Genomic DNA, 24,044 nt, shown 5'->3' on the forward strand with positions numbered 1-24,044 from the left:
AAGGCGAATAATACCTTCCATGGCATGACTCATCAAGATAAATGAAAGCATGATTTATGAGAAAGGCGATAGCAAGCTGCTCCTTGAACATGGATGTTAAGACTGAATAGCTCTCTGTCTACGGTGAGTCACAAACTAGATTGACGTAAGATCTAAGTGCTGAATACAAACCAAAGTTGAGTGAGCTCACTGATTATGTCTGACATACTATGGAGTTGGAGGAGGCTTAGGAGAAGGGCATGAGCCCTGACTTTCAAAGCTTGTAGCTCTTCCTGGCCACTGTGGAGAAAAAAGAACCAAAACATTAAGGCAGTGAGTGGATGAAACCATGCATCATGTAGAAAGTCAGCTTGCAAGGCTATCACTTACTATCACAACTGTCTTAATATGTGAAAATAGAGCATAGCAAGCAAGAGTGCAAAAAATGTATTTATGCGTTTATAGATTTAATTTAGTCAGACATTTCTGGAGAGTACTTCCACGGAGTACGTAGAATATTGTCTGGAGAGCTGCTTGTTAAAACCCTGGCCCTATTTCAGCATGCAATTCACAGTGATATTGTGGTGCCTTTTTTTGATGGGGATGTATCTCATCATTTGTATCCTTGCCAATTGACAATTTGGTTCCAATGCTCCCCTTTCTGTTAAAAAGGAAGATACAGCCCTAAGAAGGGTCTTATTTAGTATACTCACAATTTCTCAGTGGTTGGTTTGTTTGGCACCAACAAAATCCCTGCATGTTATCATGCAGCACCACTTTATATTGTCATTCAAATTGTCAGGGGATTTTCCAGTGCTCTCTGTTTGGCTGCAAAACTGTTTTCTCTGTTCTCTTCATTGCTTAGCTGTGCTTTGCAGTTAAGTGGCTACTTGCAATGACATCATTACTATGATCTATCAGAGACTGTCTTCTTATACTCCTCTATATCTGAAAACTCTACTTATGTATGCATTTTAAGTATTTACAACATGCCACTTATAATGCTATAGCTCTTCTGGCATAAAATACCCACTAAACTTTCTTTGCCCACGAATCCTTTTTGAAGCATAATTAGAGGTTCACTGTCAGAACACTAATTGTTTTCTTACCAGATTTTTTCAGTAACTCTTTTCCTTTTCATAAACTTTTGACTGTTCATACTTTCATATTCACAAAACACAACCTTGCAGGTAAGCTACTTGTTCAATGGCTTTAACAGGACATATTGCTGTGTGCTTTCGGTCAGCTGTGACACTGCTGACAGGTGGAGTAATAGAAGCCTCCAGGCAGGTGTCCCAAATCAATGTGTTTTGCAGTAAAGCGTTGTGAGAGCCCTGGAAAATCACTGCAATTTGTTTGTACCTCCCCTTACTTTGAGGAAAAAGGAAGTCTCCGGTACCTCTCCCAGGGCATGCCAGTGTGTGATTGGCTTGCGGGGGTAAGCAAGCATTTCATTCCAGTGGTCACGGCCCAGACCTTCTGCTTCAGGCCCGGTCCGGCAGACACCAATCACTTCGTTGTGGCCCACCCTGTTCAGGGATCAAAACACAAGAACGTGCCTCTGAGAACTGTTCAATTTAAAATGTCTAAATTAAACTGTGACCCATCCACGATGCATTTTGTTGTGTGAACAAATTCAAGGACGCAGAGTTCACGTAAGGAAAAAAGGTTCAGACAAACTGACTAATCTCACGAAGAGAGACATCAACATGTTTAAGTGCACATCAAAATTAATCACCCCCTCTGCATGTTCAAAGGTTGGGCTGTTACAGAAATTAGTGATTAAATAATTATGGATATCAAGTTCGTAATCACAGACAATTATGGGGCTTTGCACACACATATGCTTTAGATGAACTGATTTCTGGATAGGGGTTTATGAGGAAAGTTTTTAATTATGTAAAACAAAAACTTTTAATTTGGACCTCATTTCAGTGAGTGTTCTAGAGTCTAGACTATTGTTTTAGAAAAATGTAAATGGCAGATCAGTTTTGGCTTCATATCTTCAGAACGTACATACATGACACCATTCTGTTCATCTTTTAGCGCCTGCAGAAACACGTTCATTCTCCGTAAAGTGTGAGTGCGGGCTCTGCCCTTAAAAGCTTCACTGCACCCTCAGTGTCAATGAATAAAAATGTTATGTAATTCATCTACATATGTTTTTTTTATTTCAAAATGGATTTTAATGCACAATTTATATCTAAAGTAGATGCTGAACAGCCTACCACCTTTCTGGTGCTTTGAAGACACCAGCTCTTCAGCTCCAGCTGACTGTCTGTGTTGTAGCTCGGGTATGAATCTTTAAACTGTGCTGGGAACATAACTGCTGGTGCAATATTGGATGACTGAGATTGATCTGACTGAGGCTGTGCAACTGAGTGTGATTTTTTTTGTTGATCAAAACCGGCTGAATCTCAGCTTTTATGTTAATGGTCACTGAGCAAGACCGTTTGACGGTTTAGATTGCATCAAATTAGAGGTTGCTATTTAAATAAGACTGTGGTATGTGGTATTCTGGTAACGCCCCTGCCTCTAAACTTTCTGGGTTTGTCTCAAACTGTGGGAAAATGGTGCAATTAGTTGCCAGAATTAAGAACATGTCAGCCAGGTGTATAAAGTTCTAGTATGATGCAGCCAGAGCTGTTTTCCCAAGTGTTAACGGAGTGATTGACTGACACACAAATCAAGGCATCGTCTGAAGTACAATTTGTTAATAGAAAGCATTTTCATTCCATCAACGTGCAAATTATCTGTGATGAAGAGATGCCACTGATTAATGAAGTGGGAAGGTGGCCTCGATCAACTTATGATTCATTTATCTGAAGGTGACAGGGCGCGCTTCTTGGTACACAATTCATAGATTTTTGATCAAATTTTGCGCACTCTTCGCTCTAGCATGAATTCTATGCAAGGCTTCGTTCATGTGGCCCCTGGTGCCTCCCTCTGCCATAATATATCTTCTGTGTAAAACCCAGACCAGAGGACTCACCGATCGTAATCCATCACCATGATGGACAAGCTGACTTGCTCCACATTTTCTGGGGGGATGTCAAAGATGATGGCTTCGTTGTACACTGGATTGAGGGTGCTCTTCTTGGTCGTGGTCTTCCTCTTCTTCAGCCTTCGGCCGTCACACAAGAGGGACACTTTCACATAAGGGTCTGCGGATGAACCATAACATTTTTTAATGGATTTTCAGCATGCTGAAAGTACTTGAGACAAGAGCACCATTCATCACCAGGACCTCTGCATCAACCGGAAATATTTCAGAAAGAAGATGGCATATGTTCATCCAGAATGAATGACACTTAAATAGGATGTATGTCTGGAACACATGTAGGCCATCACCATTATCATTAAAAGCAGTACCATGGGGTCTACAATGATTCCATAGGCTATATGTGCATTGGAGCAGAAGAACCGCTGGATAGAGGCCACATGATTTCACCACATGAAGTCTCTACAGAGCGACATATCCTCTTGGAAGAGTCGAGCAATAGCAATTGCTAAATCACATCTATGCATTTTAATTCTCAGTGAGATTCTTTGCTGGTATGGGGATTAAGCTTCCCTCAAGCTATTAGGCAAACACATTCCACAATTATAACGCCATTATAACTTTATGGTGCAATATATTCACCCGAGGAGCCAGTAATGTCCATGGCTTTTAGGTTTCTGCACTTGATGACGGTGAGGGTCATTCTGCCAGCCGTGGGTAGGTAGCAGAGAGAGAACATAATCTCTCCCAAGTCAACACTCTCCTGCAAATACAAATAAAAGTTGTTGGAAACAGATTTGCCCTCACAGTGAAAAGCACTCTCAGTAGAGAAAGGTTGGTCGTCTTTGTTATGGGGTCTTGCTGAAAGAAAATGATCATGCTTTTAAATCTTTTATTCTGACAAACATTTCCCATGTTCATGTACCACTTATGTAGTGCAATTTTCTAAGTGACACAGGAGGAGTCCAAGGGTGAACACAGCGGGCAAGTGAAGAATACACATTGCTTTTGCCCTGAATTGATCTACTCTCATTTTCTTTACTGTTGTTCTAACTTTTCGCGTATTAGCCTGTTGTTGACGTTGTATAACATATCAGGTAGAATATCAGGAAAATATATATCCATGGCCCTATATTTACAACAATGTCATTAAGTTAGAGCTGGTTACTTATTTGTGGATTTCTCCAGGGTGTACTCTCTCTGTCACACACAAACACACACATTCGCACATAAAGAAAATGAAAATGCATGGTTTAATAGGTGAAAAGATACAGCATCTGAATATGTATTCTGACCAATCTCTCCTTGGATTTTCTACACTTCCAATACAAATTACACAGCTCAACACAGCTGCCTAAAGATTGAGGCATGTCACGGTAGCGGTTAGATATCTACCTAAGGCAAAAGTGTCTCAATTTAAAGAGCTAAGAAATTCAACTCCAAATTTGAATGCTAATATTTAAAGCTGGCACCTTCAGTCATACTGTTATGCATACAGAACTTAAATCCTGCTTTGCAGCTCCTTCAAGTGCAGAAGCAAATAAAGATGATTGATTGGAAGCACTCAGCACTCAGTATGATTGATATTATTGGCAGCACTGAACAAGCAGCCACTGTTGATTCAGAGCCAAATGTTAGCTCATAATGCTTAAACTCATATTGATTGTAGGTGTCTGTAATAACAGACACACTGTAAGCTTGCCCTTCCTAGATCAAATTATTAGGTAAATGAGTTATGTAATTTCCTTTTATCCTTTGAAGGAGAACAACATTGAGAAATGTTTGCCCTTGTTAGGTGTGAGTATGCTTTCACATAAATATTCATTAATTCACCACTCTGTCGAGTGATCGATAATGGCTTTAGGAGATCCCATCGTACCCCAAGCACACAATACCCACTTCCTAACTCTGCAATCCCCCCAAGTCTTCTCCGTACGTGGGCGTTTGTTCCAGCCATGGCATGAACCTTGCAGAGCCAAGGGCATGTTCTCAAGCCCCACATCAAAATAATCCTGACCAGATCATTGATTTTTGTCAGGCAGCACATCCCCTACTCTACATGCCGAAATCGCCGCACAGGATGAATAATGTGAGCAGACATTAAGGCAACACTAGGCCCTCTGAATAAAAATAACTCCACGCATAAATACAGGGTTGTGCGGAGGACACAGCTGGACGTGTGTGGCAGTGCAAGACTATAATCAGCTGAAGCCATTAGACTTATTTTGGGGACTGTGATTAAGCAGTGTGAGACTAGCAACAGCTGGGACTAAACATTTAAACGCCAAGGTCACGGAGAGCCTAACACCTTGTATGTTTACAGAAAATACGGTTGTAAAGTTGAACTGGTAAATAGCATAACCCCAAAAGCCTACTACTGCCAAAACCTCCATTTTGTTTCAGTCGTCATAACTAGCTCCAATGACTCTGATTTCACCACTTAAAAGACTATTTGCTTTCATTAAAATTCTCGCAATAGAATGTGAATGCAGTCTGAATGCATTCGAGCAATGATTGAAATTGCATTAGCAGCTCAGCGTTTCACTGGTTAACCTCAATTTCACTTAAAGTTCAGCTTGCAGGCAGACAGGCAATACAACTCAAACTCACAAGTGATAAGATTAAAAGAATAAAATATACACAGTCCATCACTGCAACTGCAAGACAAAGCATACAGGGAGATGAGACACATCAGCACAGATAGAGACGTTTTAACAATGACAGCAGTTTGCCACAATAGAAGTGTCAGATTAACTTTGTGGAGACAGCATGTTCCAGTCGTTCACCACAGACAAAGCATAACAGACAGTTGTTCATGATCCCTGTAAGTCCATATAGTGACATGATGACATACGCTACATGAAGATAGACCTCATCTCTCCCAAAAACTACAAAAATGAACAGCTAGTTTACAGGTGGTCTGCATGGATACATTTAGACTAGTAAAATATGAAATCTAGTTGTTATATAAAATATGATGAAGGGCAATGATTACAAGTGGGGTTAGGTATGACAGAGTTAAGTGAGGAGGCCCATGCAAATTTGATTCAGGTGGCTTCTTCTGTTGCCCAAGTTAACTCTCCATTCAGTTTTTACAAATGTGGGAGGCGCTGTACTTGAGCCTTCGGTCTTTTTTTGGCAGCGCAGCCTCCGCGATGCATATTTTGGAAAGGTGTGTGGGTGCATCGATACTCTACGGGTGAGTCACGTTGGAACTGTGCTCTCCCTCACAACTAGCAAGTGGATTAAGCACCTCGGCAGAGCTCTGGAGGTGGCCTCTTAAAGAGTTTGGGCGTTTATTTGATTAATTTAACTTATGTGTTTTGAGTCCCTGAGAAGTGCTTTTTATATCAGGTAGGAAAAAAAAGAATTAATCCATCCAACACAGTAATGATGCGTGGGTTGACCCATAACCCATGAGTCCCACTAGATAAGCAAACATATGTTGTCCTCCATGATGTGGATGCCATCACTTGTACTGCGCATATTATTCAGGGTGAGGCGGTCAGGATTGTCTCTCATAACGTGTCGGGTGGGCGCAGGTATTAAAAAAAAAACAACCTGCGCAACACCACAACACAGTGATTCATTCCCACTGAGTTAAAAGTTTTATGTGGTGATGCTAAAAAACAGGCAAACACACACACACACACACACACCGGTACAAACAAACACTCCGTCACACTTACCGTAGTGGCTGCAAGAATGTCCTTCCAGACCACTGCCTCCCTAGAGAGGTCCGACAGCTCAAAGAGGTTGTCGACCACAACCTCGCCGATCATGTCGTGACTGGTGAACCGGTCAAAGTCATACACACTGAAGTGGAGCTTCCGGTTGCACAGCTGGTCGTACTCGACTGGGAAGCGAAAGGTCTCGTCGAACACGGGGTTCAGGGTCTTGCGGTGGACACGGGTCTGGAACTTCTTTTTGCGCTCAGGCAACAGGTAGATCTTCACGTATGGGTCTGAGGTTCCTGTGAAGTCCTTTGCTGGTAACTCCAGGGCCTTGAGGATGCCCACCTCCAAGGCCTGCTCTTCGTGGTCGTAGCGTAGGCCAAAGCTCAGCTTGCCGCAAGTCTCCACAGGCACCTTGGTGCCTTCTTCCGAGTCCACAGACTTCTGCTTGTAAAGCTCTGGCTTGATTCGGCCAATGCTTGTGGTCGAAGACTGACGCATGGGCATAGCGTCCATACTAAAGTCAACGCTTGTCACATTCATTTGTCGTGGGAGATGACGGCGGAAGGAATTGTGCCTGTCAGATGGAAGAGGAAGTTTATTTAGCAGTGACTGATATTCCTGGCCTACAATGAACCATCTCATGTGGGCTAAAACATGATATCATGAGTCATTTAGCCTCCATGTGGTATTGACCACATGGAGGATTCAGTAGCAAATTAACTGACAAAAAACCATGACAACAAACTACTACACATTGACGGCTTCTCATTCATCAGCGGTAGTTTGACCTGGCCAAAAAAGCTGGCCTACAGATAGCCCTGTTCCATGCATCATTGAGACAGAGCACAGCTATGACTGGATCTCAGTTTCTCAGCCCGTTTCCCACTGCTGATAATGACTTCCATCCTTTGAGCAAACCATGGCTCTTTACTTCTCCTTGGTGTCTCCTAGCAACTAGCACCTATTCCCAAGAAAAAGATCACAACAATCTGACAGCATTCTTTATCGTACAAATGATAAATCCACCGCAACCATGCAACTGAGCAAAATAATGAAGGGGGATAAATGCAAAATACTACAACAAAATGAAAAAAAAAGTTTTTGTATGTTATGCTCTGAATATACAATCACAACATTTGATGTGTGGAAGGTACATCCAGATTAAATGCATATTATTATATAGTCACCTTTTGGATATTACCAATCCAGAGAAAACAACAAGAAACAGAGTGAACACAAAGCATGTTGTCATCCAATTGGTCCTAGAGGCACTGGCTATGGGCAACGATTTTCCATGGAGCATTGGTTTTAGGCAACAATCTTCCCTGCATTGGCTTTGGTCAACAATCTTCCCTGCATTGGCTATGGGCAACAATCTTCCATGCATTGGCTATGGGCAACAATCTTCCATGCATTGGCTATGGGCAACAATCTTCCCTGCATTGGCTATGGGCAGCAATCTTCCCTGCATTGGCTAAGGGCAACAATCTTCCCTGTAAGCCCAGAGGCTCTTCACCTTGGACTCCATGTTCAGTTTCTTTCTTTTTTGTGTGTTATGCTTCACACCATTACAAATAATACAGCTAATAAATGTATCTTTCAAAAGTAATCTGAACACTTTTCAGAAGTCAGATTTGGGGGAAGATAAAATATTCCGCATATTTTCACTGAACACATTAGAAATACAGAGAATGTATTCTGTACAGATCCTCAAGTGTATTTAACAATGATTTTTGCCAACTGTTTAAAAATTTCTATTGAAATGATCAATTCCTTTTCCTATGTTCCTATTTCGGTTTCATGAACTTAGAGCAGTTGGTCTAGTTTAAGGTGTAGGCTAATTTTAAACCTTAAACCTTTAAAACTTGTACACAGTATTCCACATGTGCTAAGTGTACTTTAGGTTAAATTTTAACACCACAGCAAGGCATACAGTAGTTCTAGTGTACCCTAGCACAATTATAGGCTGTGTATAAATTTGAAATGATAATGATGTTAAAAGGCTTACAGTGGGTGTGCCCAGGGACCCCCAGCCTGGTGGATTAAGGTGTCTTGGGGGCCATTTCATGAGATACCCACCATAACACCTCAGCTGGTGCCCACAAGTGTGCTTTTCATGATCTAACCTATAATTCATACGTTTCCATGCCTGTCAGCTAAAGCTTAAAACCTCCAGCTTTTTAGTTTCATACACTGCTTAAAAGACGCATATATGCATAAAAGTGTGTGTGTGTGTGTGTGTTGTCATGTAGTCTTTAGTTCCCTATAGCAGCGCTTCAAAAAGTGAGGATTAAGCTGAGGATTGTTGTTGACGTCCATGTGAGCAATGGTAGTCAATCTAGCTCTGCAAGGAGATCGATGCAAACAGAATTGGTCTGGTGGTGTTCCATCTCCTCTCCCACAGCCTATCGTAAAAAAGCCTGAATGCCTAAATCACTTGCTGTTTCCCATCCTCACTGCCCACATCAGTACACTTAATGTGCCGCTAATTAAACTGTCTTTGCTCCCAATTAAAGCTCAATATAAAGCAAAAAGCCATCAAATTATTATAATTCACACTGGTGGCCCATTAACTCAGGAATTACTGTTACATGCCCCATCGGATAGACGTAATATTTTGTGGATGGTTAGCATTTGGAATTGTGCTTTGCCAGCTCTTCAAAAGTTATTTTTGCGGGGGATGTCCACTTGTATATCTCCGGCAGGTTTTATGTTTTCATTATTCTTGACGATTTGGGGATATTTTATGAAGGTGAATTTAGCACAAAAAAAACAAGCAAACAATTCAACAACAACAACAACTAAAAAAACTGTTTATGTGAGAAGGCATGGAGTCAACTGAATGTGACCGGAGTAAGACGCGCTCTGACTGCAAGTCTCATTGATAGCAAAAGCAGCAGCAGAAACTCACCCTGTCTTTGTAAGCTATGACCTGTAATTACTCCACTACTGCAGCTTTGAATGCTTATTCAGTGACAAAAATTGCAATCACATCCCAAAGTAATACAATATAATGAAAGCAGCAACCCATACACTTACAATCCAACAATCCATACCCTCTCCACTCCGGCAGGTTTCAGGTCAAGACATGTGGTGAGATGTCTACCACCTTACTGCTCCAGGCAATCCTGGCCATTCACAGTCACCAACTCAGTGGTGTAGACTCTGAATAGTATTCAGCTCACTTGCTCGTCCCGCATTAATGAAGTATGTTTGAAGCATATTTTAATTAATTCTAAGAAAGATGGACTGATTCCAAAGACCTACAAAGCCATAGCTATTTTTTATGAATGGGATTTGGTGAATAAGTCATAGAAGAACTGGTTGTTGGTTTTTGAAAAACAGCGGCAGGCAAAGAGTGTGCAACCAGGAGGGCATGGGCGACACAAGCACCATCCAACCAAATTGTCTGACTGCAGGAAGGGATTCACTACAGCCAGTCAAACCCCTCTTTAGATCTGACCTTTAGCTGCCTCAGGCACCCTTTTCAAGTCCCTCACCGCTGTGTAATTTATCAAGACTCCCCATTCATTAAATTGTCAAGGGGGAAAAAAATACCTAAAGACAGCAGCCAGTCAGCACAGACCTCTGTAAGGAGATGGACTGCAGCTGCTGCCAGTGTCATGAGCAGGGCCTGCTCTCTCTCCCCAAGCCTGCCAGCTCCTTAAAGTGGCCGTGCTAATTACAGCTGCTGCACAATCACAAGCAGTGCCACCAGAAACAAAAGAGAAGAGGAGTTGATTGTTAAATTGCCGGGGTCGTTTACAGCCGTCGTCATGGCAGCCTGACTCACACGCCCCAAGTGCGGGGTGGGGCCATGCCTGATTACAGGGCTCCGCGTGCCTAAGCAGGGGGGCGTGCTGTCACCCTACCAACGAGTATCAATGGCAACCAGTCTTGAAGTGCACCGCACTGTCAATAGTGCCTCCCATTGCTTTCTCTTCCAGCCATTAGGAGACACACTTTTCTATTAGCATGTTGACTCAAGCTGAGGCATTTGTGAATAATTTTCATTTTGTGACATTCTGACTAATGAGCAAATTGATCTGTTAATCTCTTGTTGTGTAAGCATTCATTTTCTATCAAGTCCCCTACTGCAAATGTACTGTACGAAGAATGAAATCATTCTTTGTTTTACATGTGACAAAATCAACAGTGCTGTGACAATGGTTTTCTCAGAATGAAAGTAATAAAAGTAATAATCTGTACTCGAAACTGGAACACATATCTGTACTTGCTGTAAGCCAGGCCTCTTGTTAAAGTTAATTAAATTTGATCGAAATCCTCCATGAATGGGAAAGATAACGTCATAAATTGAAAATGGCTAGATATAGCGTCCTCTTCAGAAGCAGCATAAAAAAATACCATTATTGGGTTTCCCCATCTCTCACTGATAGCGAAAGCTGTAAGTGCAACACACTGGAAAGGAAACAGATCAGACATAGATGACAGTAATGGAGAGTCATGGCAACATATTTTGGAAAGAGGCCATATTTGTGACAAGGAGTTTCTACTTCTTGTGGGATCAAACCAAGTTGGGTGATTTAAGGAGATGACTGGATGGTTCAGATTGTGCTGCTGTATCATAAAAATGAAATACAGACTATCACACATCTCCAAGATGCCCATGTCTGTAAAAGCAAGAGTAATCAGCTCTTATGAAATTGTCAAAAGATTTCCCATCAGTCATTCATGATCGGCATACCTTACGCTATCCAACATATATACACGCACATTTTAAAACTTACTTATGGCTTTTGTTAGTTGGTTATATGGGCAAGATTACTGGTTGAGAGTGAATGGAGTGGGGGTTGAGGAGATGAGAGACCTACAATAGGAGTACCTGGAGGAGGAGGTGGGTTCTGTGGTCTGCCTCTGGATCTTGGCCTGCTTGGTTAGGTGCTCGTGCAGGGCCTGCTGCACCTCTGCCGGTATGTCCGGCGAGGTCTGACTGATCTTCATGGCCGCCTCCAGCAGCTTCACCGAGCTGCAGCCGTTGACCTTCACCTCCGGAACTTTCCGTTTTCGTTGCTCCACCTCCTCATACGATTTCTGTGGCGACAGCTGCCTGGCTGCCAGCATCACCTTCGTCTCCGAGGCAGGAGGCAGACGCAAGGATGGCATGGGGGCTTCAGGGAGTGCACCCTGGGCGCAGTTATCCACATGGGATGACAGAGCCTTGCTCCTCCAGATAGGCCAGCACAGCTTCCAAAAGACAAAGAGAGAAACTACCAACAGGGCGAGACCACAGAAACCCACGACAACAGCAAGGAGACTGACAGAGATGTCTGGGGGTTGGGAGGGGGGGTAAGGGATTGACGAGAATTGAAGGGGACAGACACCAAGGGGTGAGGTGGGATGTGTGGCAGGGCAGATGGAGTACATGTGTGAAATGGCAGTCGCAGGCAAATCCAGAAAAAGGAGAGTATGAAAGATAACCGACAAGAGCAGAGACAGGAAACAGGAAAAGCAATCATCAACAAACAGCATGACAAACATACATGAAAGAGAGAGAAGGGGGAAAGAACAGAGAAGCAAGGCATAAGAAAGGGGAGGCTGAAAAACAAATCAGTTCAGCAAAGCAGAGGTGGCCATTCATTCTACTCCTGGACACACTACATACATTAAAATATGTAGTAAAGAATTCTGAATTTCACCCTACTGCGAATGAGGCTTTTTATAAATAAGGCATTTACTTCTGACGTCATGGGAGTAATGCCAACAGCTAAATTATCCACTGATGAAACGTTTAGAATAGTCTGGAACAGCATGGAAGTACCTCGGTTAGAATAAATCCGGAACGTGCTGAAAAAACTACTCTTTCAAGTGTGTTGCGCAAAAGCCTTCCCAATATGAAGCTGTGAACAATAGCTGGGTTTTCATCCAACTCATTCGCATATTTTAAACGTATGGTGAGAATTCTCTTAAAGAAAATGCGAGTCTGTGCGTAAATGAACCCGTTTCCATCAACCTAAGCCTCATTATAGTTTTACCCTCCTGCAAATCGATTTCTTTATCGCCTTAGAAGATATCATGTGAATTTCAATCGTTTACACCCAGGACTCCGTATTTGGATGGTCAAAATTCGCATTAAAAAGTTGGATGGAAACCCAGCTACTGAAACATAAAATACGATCTGCCGTGCATTCTGCTATCAGAGCTAATGAAGGACACGGTCGTAGAAGTAGACAACAAAGTCTATAGACGAAAACTTTGATGACATTATTTGCAGTGCCGTGCAAACAACTACAAAAATGAAAGTAATTCAACCTTTTCTTTCCTGAAACTGGAAGCATATGATCTTATCTTAATATTGCCTTATTCAAATCTTTATGCAGCATATGTAGGCCTACTACTGAATAACAGCAATAAACCAATAATCTATACTACGTTTTGCTAACTCAGCAAATGTACGTCTCATAATTCAAACCCCTTCAAACATTACTTCAGCATGAGTAAAATGCAGTTTTAAAGCAAGGACATCGCTGAACTTGTGCAGACACCATATACACCTATATACAAATTGCACCCCAAATTACATAGTTTGAACCAAGCGTCGCTGCACAGAATGCTGCAACCTGTTGATAATGCCTGGCAGCCACAGGTGGAGGGAAACATCTGCACTCAGAGAATGTGGCTGTAGGTACCGCACATTTTAGACGTGAAAGAGAGAGAGGGAGAGAGAGGGGAGGAAGAGGTCTGGAGAATAAAGACACATTTTTCCAAAGACGTTTTGCAAACTAGGATAGATGAAAAAGTTGTTCAAATCAAGTTTACAACGACTTTTCAAGTTTCATAGATTCGTAAAGCAGACAATCATATAAAACAACGCAAAGTTCATAGGAAAGGATAACAGTAATTGAATCCAATTTACCTGCACTTCCTTTACCTGGTATGGTGCTCTCCAACGGGAATATGTCCGAGCATTTCTCGCGGTCAACATGACCAGCGAGACAAAGCTCTGTCACTATTTGCAGAGCCCTCTGGCACAGGCTTATGCTGTCCTCAGTACGGATACTCATGTCTTTCCTGTTAATCCATTGTATGTTAGACGAGCCGTGGGGTTGAGGGTTCATTTGGGCTGCATGAGAGCGGCCAACTGCTGCCAATGCGCCGAGAAAAGAAGAGAGCGAGACGCACCCACGTCCATGTCCTGCTTGAAATGACAGGCAGCATCCAGCGCTGGAGTAACTGGTGGTTGCGTTTGAACAAAGAACCTTCAGCGCCTAGTGGCACTCCACAATTGGCCAATCGGAGCTGTAACTTCACCTAACTGAGAACAATCATGAAGGGCAAACCAAAGCACTAGGCAAAGACAGTCTTTCTGCATAGGCTCCGTAAATTGGATGGAGCTATATTCGGAACGTCCACTTACCCACTAAATAGTCTACTATAAAACAAATCAGCCTTCTTACAGTGCTGTTCAAATTATCGACTGTTCATTTTATTCACTATAGTGCGCTTTAAAATTAATAAATCACAAATGTAAGTGTAGTCCTACAAACGCTGCACACTATAACAGAGCATGTCTTTTTCATTTAGTCCTTTAAACCACAATTCACTGCGAGGTAAACTAACTGAAGAAGGGCAGACATTTTTTAGTTGGAAGTTGGATATGGCTAAATGATGCCTGAACTATAAAATTAAGCTGTGGCCCTTTAGGAAAGTGTCCACCGCAAATGGTCTCGGTGTAATGTGACTTTTCATTGTTTTTCATGAGTGCGTACAGTGAAGATAATATTTGTGTACAGTAAAGGTACAGTAAAGGTAATCAAGAAAAGTCTGAATGAATGCTGAAATGAAAGCCACATTACACCTTTAAATAACATATGTATTGAAGTGTGGTGTGTAGTGAAGGAGCAACTTAAAGGCTTGTGTGGTGTCTTGCCCTTTGTTGGGGACACACAGAGAATAGTCACAGAAGGGAGAGATGGAAAGGGATCTCATAGGCAGACACAACACGGAGGGTAATGGTAAAGAAGGACGACTATGTACGAGAAAAACTACACCAGGGCCTTTGCACATAATTAGCAAGCTAAAATGGCAACAGAATACATTCTGACATAAACACAAACAGGGAGTAGCTGTGAAATGCAACACAAATTCTGACATGCAAGCCCGTGCAACATTATGGGCGAACTATACACAAATAATAAGTGCCCAGCTCCAAGCGCTTAAGACAGCTCCTACCAAGCTGGTAAATTGTCCCCAGTGACCAAGACTTCTAACAGTAAGTTTCTCAAGTGCTAGAGAAGTTGTCAATTATGCTGAGAGGCCCCCTGAGACGCCTCCGTTTCTCATGGCGAGGGACTGGGGAAGGTGGCACCATAGACATATCTGTATATGTCGAGGGTGGCACGGTCCCAGTCTCTCTGCCCCGGTCTGTGTAAACCGGGGCCCGGAAGGCGGCTTGTCTGTTTCAGTGGAGAACAGACTAACTGCACTCAATAAACAGCATCAGACGGTTTCGCTAACACAGAATATGACCCAACCTGCTTGCCCCAACCTGCTTGCTCGCTAACTTAAGGGAGAGTACCTATCTTATGCTCAGGACAATAAAACCATACTTTATCTCCAGGCGCAAAGTCCTCTCCTTGGCAGCAGGTGTCATCTGCCTGCTTCTGCCAAACTCCAGTCACGGCTCGGTGGCCTCTGTCTCCGCCATGTCTTGAATCTTCTGCTGGCTGCCGTGTGGATGTGCTGGACCATGTTGGTGCGCATGCAGTCTCACCAAGATGACTGTGGACTGCCCTAGGAGTTCTTGAAGCTGACTTTTCTGGCTGGCCTTCAGCTCTTTACAGCTTGCCATTCAGCCAATCACAACTCGGGCTGGCATGAGATGTTCACAGCCTGTCTGGTTTCCCTGGTCAGTGTGCTGAGCTCTGAGGCTGGTTCACTGGCCCTCGGATTCTCTCTTCTGCCCCTTGACCGAACTGGAGTGCCACAGCGTCCATGCCGAGGGAGGCTATACCCATATATACTCTTCAGCTATACTCATCTATACTCCTCAGCTATACCCATCTATACTCTTCAGCTGTACCCATCTCTACTCTTCAGCTATACCCATCTATACTCTTCAGCTATACCCATCTATACTCTTCAGCTATACCGATCTATACTCTTAAGCTATACCCATCTATACTCTTCAGCTGTACCCATCTAGGTATACTCTTCGGCTATACCCGTCTATAGCCTACTCTTCAACTATACCGATCTCTACTCTTCAGCTATACCCATGCCCCATTGATGCAGCCCCCAATTATGCCTAAATTCCAGCTTCCAGAACATCTTGCAATAACAGGCATCTTCACCTAAGATGAATTCACTTCCCAATTTAATCTGTGAGTGCTTCAGCCATAACCACTGGCTCGCCTTTTCAGCATCCTTAGAAAACTCCTTTAAAGCTCTTTTGAGTGACTACAACACCAAATTCCAACAAAAGTAATGTGGTTGATTTAGCTACAAAGCCTCTAACACCTATCTCCACTGGTCTTGTGTGTGCTTGCCAACCTTGTTCCCTTGCTTCCACTACCAGTTATGTATACTTAAGCTTCTTCCTTTCAAAGGCTTCCTCAATCACATATTCAAAGGCAATCATTAACTCAATAAAATAACTTCTTCTCTGTTTTCAACGCGGAAGCAGTTTTCTTGACTGCTGAATCCTCAAACTGTAACAAAATCATCTCCAAGCTTGTCTTAGCACATCTGAACTTCTCCACAAAACTGGTCATTGGTAACTCCAAAATTCCTTTTCCATACAACACTACAGTATTCAGACAACATGGTGCCCCAAGCCATTTCCTAGTTACCTTAGTCATGATGCTTTGAATAATGCTGAAATTTTCTCAGGGACCTCAATGTAGCTGAATGACTTTCACAACAGACTGTGTGGTTCTGATCTAAATGGATTTGACACCAAATCATGCTACTATGCTCCCTCCAGAAAATCCTGGGATTCATGATTTCCGGAAATCTATCAAACTCTTTGCCTTCAAATAGGAAATACCTCCTTGCTACCAAGATCTTTCCTTTCACATTAAGGAGACTGGAGACTGAAATTGGCCTATGGTCACATTGTTCTTCTCGTTCAGAATGAAAAGGATAAATCAATTATTTTGAAGTTCTTTGGTAAAACAGAAAATGGCTCATTTCCTTTCCCAACTGTCATGATAAAAATAAATGTGCAACAATTGTGAATTGTGGACAGATTTCTCAAGAATGGCTCTAACATCAAGTCTGTCAGAAAGTAGACAAACCTACTACACTTACACAGCTGATCAAATTAATATTGTTAAAACATATCACAGATTTTTTTCTCTACCTTTGAACTTTTAAAACTGTCATCATAGATTTGTTTTTGAAACATGAAATAAAACCACAATTTCTCATGCAACACGTTTGTTTTTATATAATTATAAGCCCATATCACAGGCTTTATTATTTAAATGCAGAAATCACGCATTGATTCACCTATCTGTTTACCTTCTGGCACATAGCCCTTTCTGAGCTCACTGATCCTTATAGTGTGCATTGAAAACTGTGACAGTTGCTCCTAGAGACAGACAATCTCCTTGACAACCAGACGTTAATCCCAAATAGCTTCCAGAACAGATGTCATATCAGCGTTTACAGCCTACTTTTATGTGTGATGAGAAAAGAAACAAATGCATAAAGGAGGCACAGTCATTTCAGGGTGTTTATGTGTGGGGGGCAGGGGAGGGGTATACCAAGGGGTGAGACATGGACATTTAATTGAATCATTTTATCAACGTTTAAGGCTTCAAATTGTGTTATCAGTGAAATTGCAATGTTTGCCTACAGTCAGTTAGTACCCTGTGCATATGTTTCCTGTCAGTCTAGACTCCATATAACCTGAGTATTAAGCCCACCTTTCCCTTAATATTGTCGTAAGGATGCTACTTAATATTTGAAATCTGGTCCCGTTGTGTTAGTTATGATGCTACCCTTTAGGTTTGGCACTTAACACACTGAACTCTGCTCCAGAATTGCCAGATGTGTGTCTTACACACTGCTTTTAGCAGGCTACTGTTGCCCCACAGTTAAAACAAAGGCCCTTTGCTCTAATGCCTCAACACCAACACTCACCACCCAACACCAAAAGCATAATATTGGTTGTAACTGCCATTCATAGGTGAACAAATGCGATCATCATCAATCATTACATCACATGATCATGATCATATCACAACAGCAGTGACCTTAATATGTTGTGATACTGTATGTCTCACACTTCATACAATTTCAACTCAACTCAGAGTAACCTGGAAACTCACAACCCAAAAGGGATGTGTGCACTGCTGCTCTCTGTGCCGGCATGTGGGCCACTTGAATGCTGAATTAAAAAGCTAGCAACCCCCCACCCCCTTGCGGGAAAAAAATAATGCCAGGTTTGACACATTGGCTCTTGTGAAACTGCATAAGTGACTTATTGTATTGGAACCCATGATAAATTAAGTACTCTACAAAAGCTTACGATACTCTCAATGTATGCAATTATCATCAGCTCATAAATACTTTTAACATTCCATTTGAGGACTTTAAGTATTGTTATTTGGAGGGTATCTTTAGTCTGTATGCACAGAGAGTTATATTTCTTGCCATGAAAAGAGAAGGATTAAGCACATTAATCTTTCGAAGCAACCTTTGACTAACGCTGCTGAATAGCAAGCTTTCACACTAACTGCTGTCCAAAATGAGGGATTATTCCTCTTGTCAATCACTGTTCGAAAGCACAGCTCTCCACCATCAAGGCCGCAAAGGGAGCACTGGCAAAATTATGGTTGTAGAGGCGTACAATTATTTCTTGGGTCATAGGACAAATGGAATTCTAGGGCTCCTCAGGGTATAATTATCAGTGGAGGAGTTGTAGTGACGCTACGCCCTTTCTTGACAATCCCTCAATTGACACATGAAGTCCCCTTGAAGAACGTTTGTTTTTATTGTGAAGTGTCTTCAGTGTTGTCTCCTAATGTGCTGGTAGACAGGTTGCTCTTTTTTGGCGAGAGGTGAGCTCTTGATGAATTTGCTTGATTTTTCAAGCTCCTGTCAGTCTGTTGTGCTTCCTGCCAGCCCACTGTTCAGAGTGTTCAGTGGTGACACTATGAGGTGGTGTTGGAGACATCCCATCCAATACTTGAAACACTGCCACTTATCCCACTCAATATTTTTGTCAGGATTTATTTTCTCAAAAATATGAATACATTTGTCAGAAGAATTTGGCTCTCAGCTAGGGGGATAAATACTTTTAGCTGACGATGGAATAAATTCAGTTGCATACGCATAAACGTCCCTGTTGTAATGGCAACATTTATTAATGACCCAGAATTTCAGCAGTCCATATTTGCTAGAGTGAATGGCTGATCTTGAATTAAGATTCATTCATAATGTCACATGGAAGCAATGTGCTACAGCTTACTATAATGGTGCTCAAAGGTAGGGTAGGCGATTCTGGAGAAACCTGCTCGAGTAAGCAAGATTTCAAGAAAAGTAACGATAAAGAAATAAAACGCCTACCTTGCCTATAAGGTGATATTGCAAAATCTTGTAAATAGGGATCAGGTACATTGCTGTATGACAAGATCTGTTCACTCTATTTGATTTCATTTTTTAACAATTCCACCTCTCATTACTCTGCTGAAGCTGCTGAACCACTAAGGATTGCACCACTGGTTGCGACTGCTTGGACCCACCCACTTGATTGTCATTTGCCACTTTTTAAAATTCAGGTGGAACAAGGAGTTATCGTCGGACTAACATTTACTCAATATACTATAGAGAGCTGCTGGCTAAATGTTTCAAGAGCAACAACAGAGCAGCACCAGCACCAGCACCAGTCAGTTAAGCCCAGGATCCAGCACTAATGAGTTTAGCCCAGGATCCAGCACTAGTGAGTTTAGCCCAGGATCAAGCACTAGTGAGTTTAGACCAGCACCAGCACCAGTCAGTTAAGCCCAAGATCCAGCACTAATGAGTTTAGCCCAGGATCCAGCACTAGTGAGTTTAGCCCAGGATCAAGCACTAGTGAGTTTAGCCCAGGATCCAGCACTAGTGAGTTTAGCCCAGGATCCAGCACTAGTGAGTATAGCCCAGGATCCAGCACTAGTGAGTTTAGCCCAGGATCAAGCACTAGTGAGTTTAGCCCAGGATCCAGCACTAGTGAGTTTAGCCCAGGATCCAGCACTAGTGAGTTTAGCCCAGGATCCAGCACTAGTGAGTTTAGCCCAGGATCCAGCACTAGTGAGTTTAGCCCAGGATCCAGCACTAGTGAGTTTAGCCCAGGATCCAGCACTAGTGAGTTTAGCCCAGGATCAAGCACTAGTGAGTTTAGCCCAGGATCCAGCACTAGTGAGTTTAGCCCAGGATCCAGCACTAATGAGTTTAGCCCAGGATCCAGCACTAGTGAGTTTAGCCCAGGATCAAGCACTAGTGAGTTTAGCCCAGGATCCAGCACTAGTGAGTTTAGCCCAGGATCCAGCACTAGTGAGTTTAGCCCAGGATCCAGCACTAGTGAGTTTAGCCCAGGATCCAGCACTAGTGAGTTTAGCCCAGGATCCAGCACTAGTGAGTTTAGCCCAGGATCCAGCACTAGTGAGTTTAGCCCAGGATCAAGCACTAGTGAGTTTAGCCCAGGATCCAGCATTAGGTAGTTTAGCCCTGGATTCAGCACTAGTGAGTTTAGCCCAGCTCCAGCACTAGAACAAAGCAGAGCAGGTCAGCACCAGCATAATGGTGGCTGATGCAGACTGGGCTACTCAGTGCATGGAGGAGCCTATAAATTCATGGTTAAATTAGCGCGTAATTCAAATTTCATGATTGAATTCATGGGGAACTTACCTGGGGAATATACTCGACAGCCTATACTATAGAGAGCTAATGAAGGCCTGATCCTAGGCTTAGACATGTTGGCAACAAGTGTTTTTAAGAGTTCTAATATGAACTTGCATTTTGATTAAAGCTTTTTATTTAAAAGAAGAGTGCTTTGGTCCGACCTTTTTCTTGAAAGCTATATTTTTTAGCCAAAGATTACCTTCACACCACATAAGAGATTTACTTATTAGAAGAACGCCGTAGCCCTCAGTCCTATACTTTTCTGTCTAAACCTTGTTTCATGTTCGTAAATGGAGCATAATGTTTGCATTGATAACACATGACCCTCTCAAAGTTCTCACCTCTAGATTGATGGATCTGTGATTATCTAGTTTTGTCTTAATGTCTCCAAAAGGGATCTGTTATCATGTCAGGGGAAACACCATTGCCTACTAGCAGTGGTGGACGAAGTACACTAACTACGTACTTACAAGTTACAAGTTACAAGTCTTTTATTTGTCAGATGAACAAAATGACACAGGGTCAGACTGGGCACTGAAATTCTGCCATTTACTAAATGTAAATGGAGTAAAAAGTACGGATTTTCACTTTGAAATGTAGTGGAGTCAAAGTATAAAGTCTCACTTAATAGAAATACTTGAGTAAAGTACAGATACATCTATTTGTAACTTAAGTCAGCTACTGGAACGAATTACATCTTCTTCATTACTGTCCACCATCATATTTTTAATGATATGGTCTCAACAGGTTCGACTTCAAATATAATCCCCTGCCCAGATGCCATGGTAACTATGTTGTAAACGTAATTATTTCTGAAATACCCTTACAATCACCCTCCCCACTCTCAATATTGAAAACAGAGTGTGCCTTGTGTGGCACCGTTACATTCGGCAACAAGGTCACATCAGTTTGTTTGCAAAACAGTGTAATTGCTCTTCAGCGCGCCATGGCACAAACCCATTAGCTCGCCATGTCAAAGGATCCCTCTGCAGAGAAGCCCAAATAGCTCGTCTCAAATTATTCTAAACTCCGGGAGTGAATGTATCATTAGTAAAAGGAATAAGAAGCCATTAACTGTTGGATCTCTTGATGTCTCGGTGAGTGGCTTTTAAAAAAGTTCCCTCTTGCAAGGGAGCATGGATTAACCAAACACTAGTGGTCAATACACACAGAGAGCCCCACACTGAGGCTTTAATGTGTGTATTTCTCAGATGAAGACTAGCTCTCCGTTTGTGTCACAGAACCATTAACAGTGTGACATAACGTGTGGTTTTCTATCTCTTTTCAAATGGTGCTTCACTGCGTAAACATTTCTTTGTCTCTTGTCTGCCTCTACCAGCACTGTGCATTTGACAGAGTAATAGAATTCTCTCTGACACTGTTGAAGTAATTATTTCAGTGAATTAAAAATTTACTTCTATCACGCTGACAGCAGTTAAATGACTAAATGTAAACCAGATTAATCTGAGTTTACTGTGATTCTCTGATCAGCATAAAAAACACAGAAGGAATATAATGTTTAGAATTTGATGGCACAAAGCTCATCATTTACTAAAGCCTTTACAAGTATAAGGCATGGGACATTTGCAAAAGAGCCAAGAGTGTAACCATATCAACAGAAAAACACCAGGTTGGAAGGCTTAAGCATGTCCGAACTTTATGTGACAGAACAATGCATGAAAGATTGTCGAAAATATGATTAATCTGACTGATTTAATTAATCTGATTAAATGTCCAAAAAAATCCAATATTGCCAAGCAGTTTATAAGTTAGTAGCACAGTGTGTGAATGTAAAGTGTAAAAGAAATGGACAAGTACAACTGTAAATTATAACAACTAAATAAACAGGTTGGTTGCCAATTAGACCAAATACAATGAAATTATCAAATAAACTTCATTAACCATGAAAAGATAAAATGTAGAGGAACCAAACCCAACCAGGATTTGTGAGTAAGATAAAATGTTGGGATGGGGAGAGAAAAAGGGGAAATGAAGAGAGAGAGAAAGAAAGTAAGAGGAAAGGCAAGAGAGTAGAGTTAGAGATTCAGAGAGAAGGCAAGAGAGTTAGCGACCAAATATCTTAAAATGGTCGGTTAAATGCAATAATTCCTCTTTCCATACATTTTTACCAACCAATACAATTGTCCTGTGTATTAAGATCGTGCCTTTTGGCTTAAGTAACCCTTTGGTTGGCTGTTGGCAGCTGAATAGTGTAGCGATCAGAGAGAGGTCCTCTGGTAAGATGCCATTTGGCGCTCTGTGCAGAATTTGGAAGTCTAGGAGTTTTCTGCCTTTCACATCCTGCCATGACTCAAACTTCAACAAGTTTAGTGATTACATTGAGTCACACCAACCAGCCAGCATGACCTGCGTATATGAGGTTGGCTTTCGTCCCCTTCATTTCCTACTCAGCATGCCACCTGAATCATAGGCCCCTGGGTGGCTAAATGAAACGAGGCTCACTTAATGACTCAAAATTGTTCAGAGGACTCATCATCATATGAAATGTAGACATATCGGTAATTGATTTGCTTGTTCATATGCACACGTGCACACTTTCTTGCCAAGTCATTTGTATTTTTATTCTGAAACGTGATGCAAGAGAAGGTCATTCTTTAACTTTCAGACTCTTTTCATAGCTTGGGTTATAGTGCAAGGATGAATGGTCTGTCTTGGTGGACTGCATGTATTCGGTATAACTGATAGAAATGCATGATAAATCAATTTGAGTCAAATACATTTCCACAGATATGCCCTAAATCTGTCCACATTATAGGTAGTACGAATCTCAAATCTTTATTCAATATCGTTTCTTCTGCAGAGGGGTTGTGGTCAGTGTTAGAAAATGACTTCAATCACTTCAATGTTTTCTGACTCTGGTACCAATGCTATTTTTTTTGCTGGTCTACATTTGTCTGTATTGTCATTGAGGCAGGTGTTTTTCACACTGATCAACAAAGCTGATTCGATCAATACAGCTTTGCAACTATATAGCCACTAAATGGTTTCACATACTCATAACTCCTTTAAAACGATTCAGTTGTTCCAGTTCTATTTTCTTTGGCAACAATGATTGCTGTTCTATGTTAAGAACATCACTCAGTTGAAAAGTTCAGAATGGATTTTTGCACATTACTCCACTACGACACCCATACAGTCTCTTGAAACAGACGAGCAAAATCAAGGGCACACAATTGTGGAGAAAACACCATGGGACAGGGACACACAACTTCAAACCAAATTCCTTGACAGGCAAAATCGTTACATGCAAAATCGTTACGTTCAAAGTGTCGCAATATGTCCTAGAAAGGCATTTTTTGTGCATTCAGTGAATCAACAGCTCTGCTCTTACAATACATGAAAGGCTGGTAATGGATTAAAGTTGCCCTGAAAGGCATATAAAGGGTATGTGCCAACCTTGGCATTATAGGGCATGCCTTGCTAATCTCTTATTGAAATGCTTGCAGGTAACCATACAATTTCCTAGGGAGAGCTAGTTTGAGCCTAATTGAGTGTTAGTGGTATAAGACCTTTGCTTA

The 24,044-nt window shown here is 41.9% G+C and overlaps 1 protein-coding gene across 4 annotated transcripts; it reads right to left on the reverse strand.

Moving 5' to 3' along the window:
* Positions 1-207: 207 nt before the first annotated feature.
* Positions 208-13,742, reverse strand: syt10 (synaptotagmin X; the record flags this gene model as incomplete). 4 transcript variants are annotated; one of them, XM_080851642.1, is made up of 7 exons in its annotated part: positions 208-279; positions 1,379-1,508; positions 2,972-3,143; positions 3,623-3,743; positions 6,670-7,231; positions 11,501-11,945; positions 13,547-13,742. In XM_080851642.1, the coding sequence occupies 7 exons, from the start codon at positions 13,731-13,733 to the stop codon at positions 208-210; spliced, it is 1,689 nt and encodes a 562-aa protein (XP_080707768.1). The 4 variants fall into 4 exon arrangements, with proteins under 4 accessions (XP_080707768.1, XP_080707767.1, XP_080707766.1 ...); XM_080851641.1 differs by having other exon boundaries at positions 13,532-13,733; XM_080851640.1 differs by having other exon boundaries at positions 1,352-1,508; positions 13,532-13,733.
* Between the last annotated feature and the right edge of the window lie 10,302 nt (positions 13,743-24,044).

The sequence above is a fragment of the Sprattus sprattus genome (assembly GCF_963457725.1).
Source record: "Sprattus sprattus genome assembly, chromosome: 14".
Taxonomy (NCBI): domain Eukaryota; kingdom Metazoa; phylum Chordata; class Actinopteri; order Clupeiformes; family Clupeidae; genus Sprattus; species Sprattus sprattus.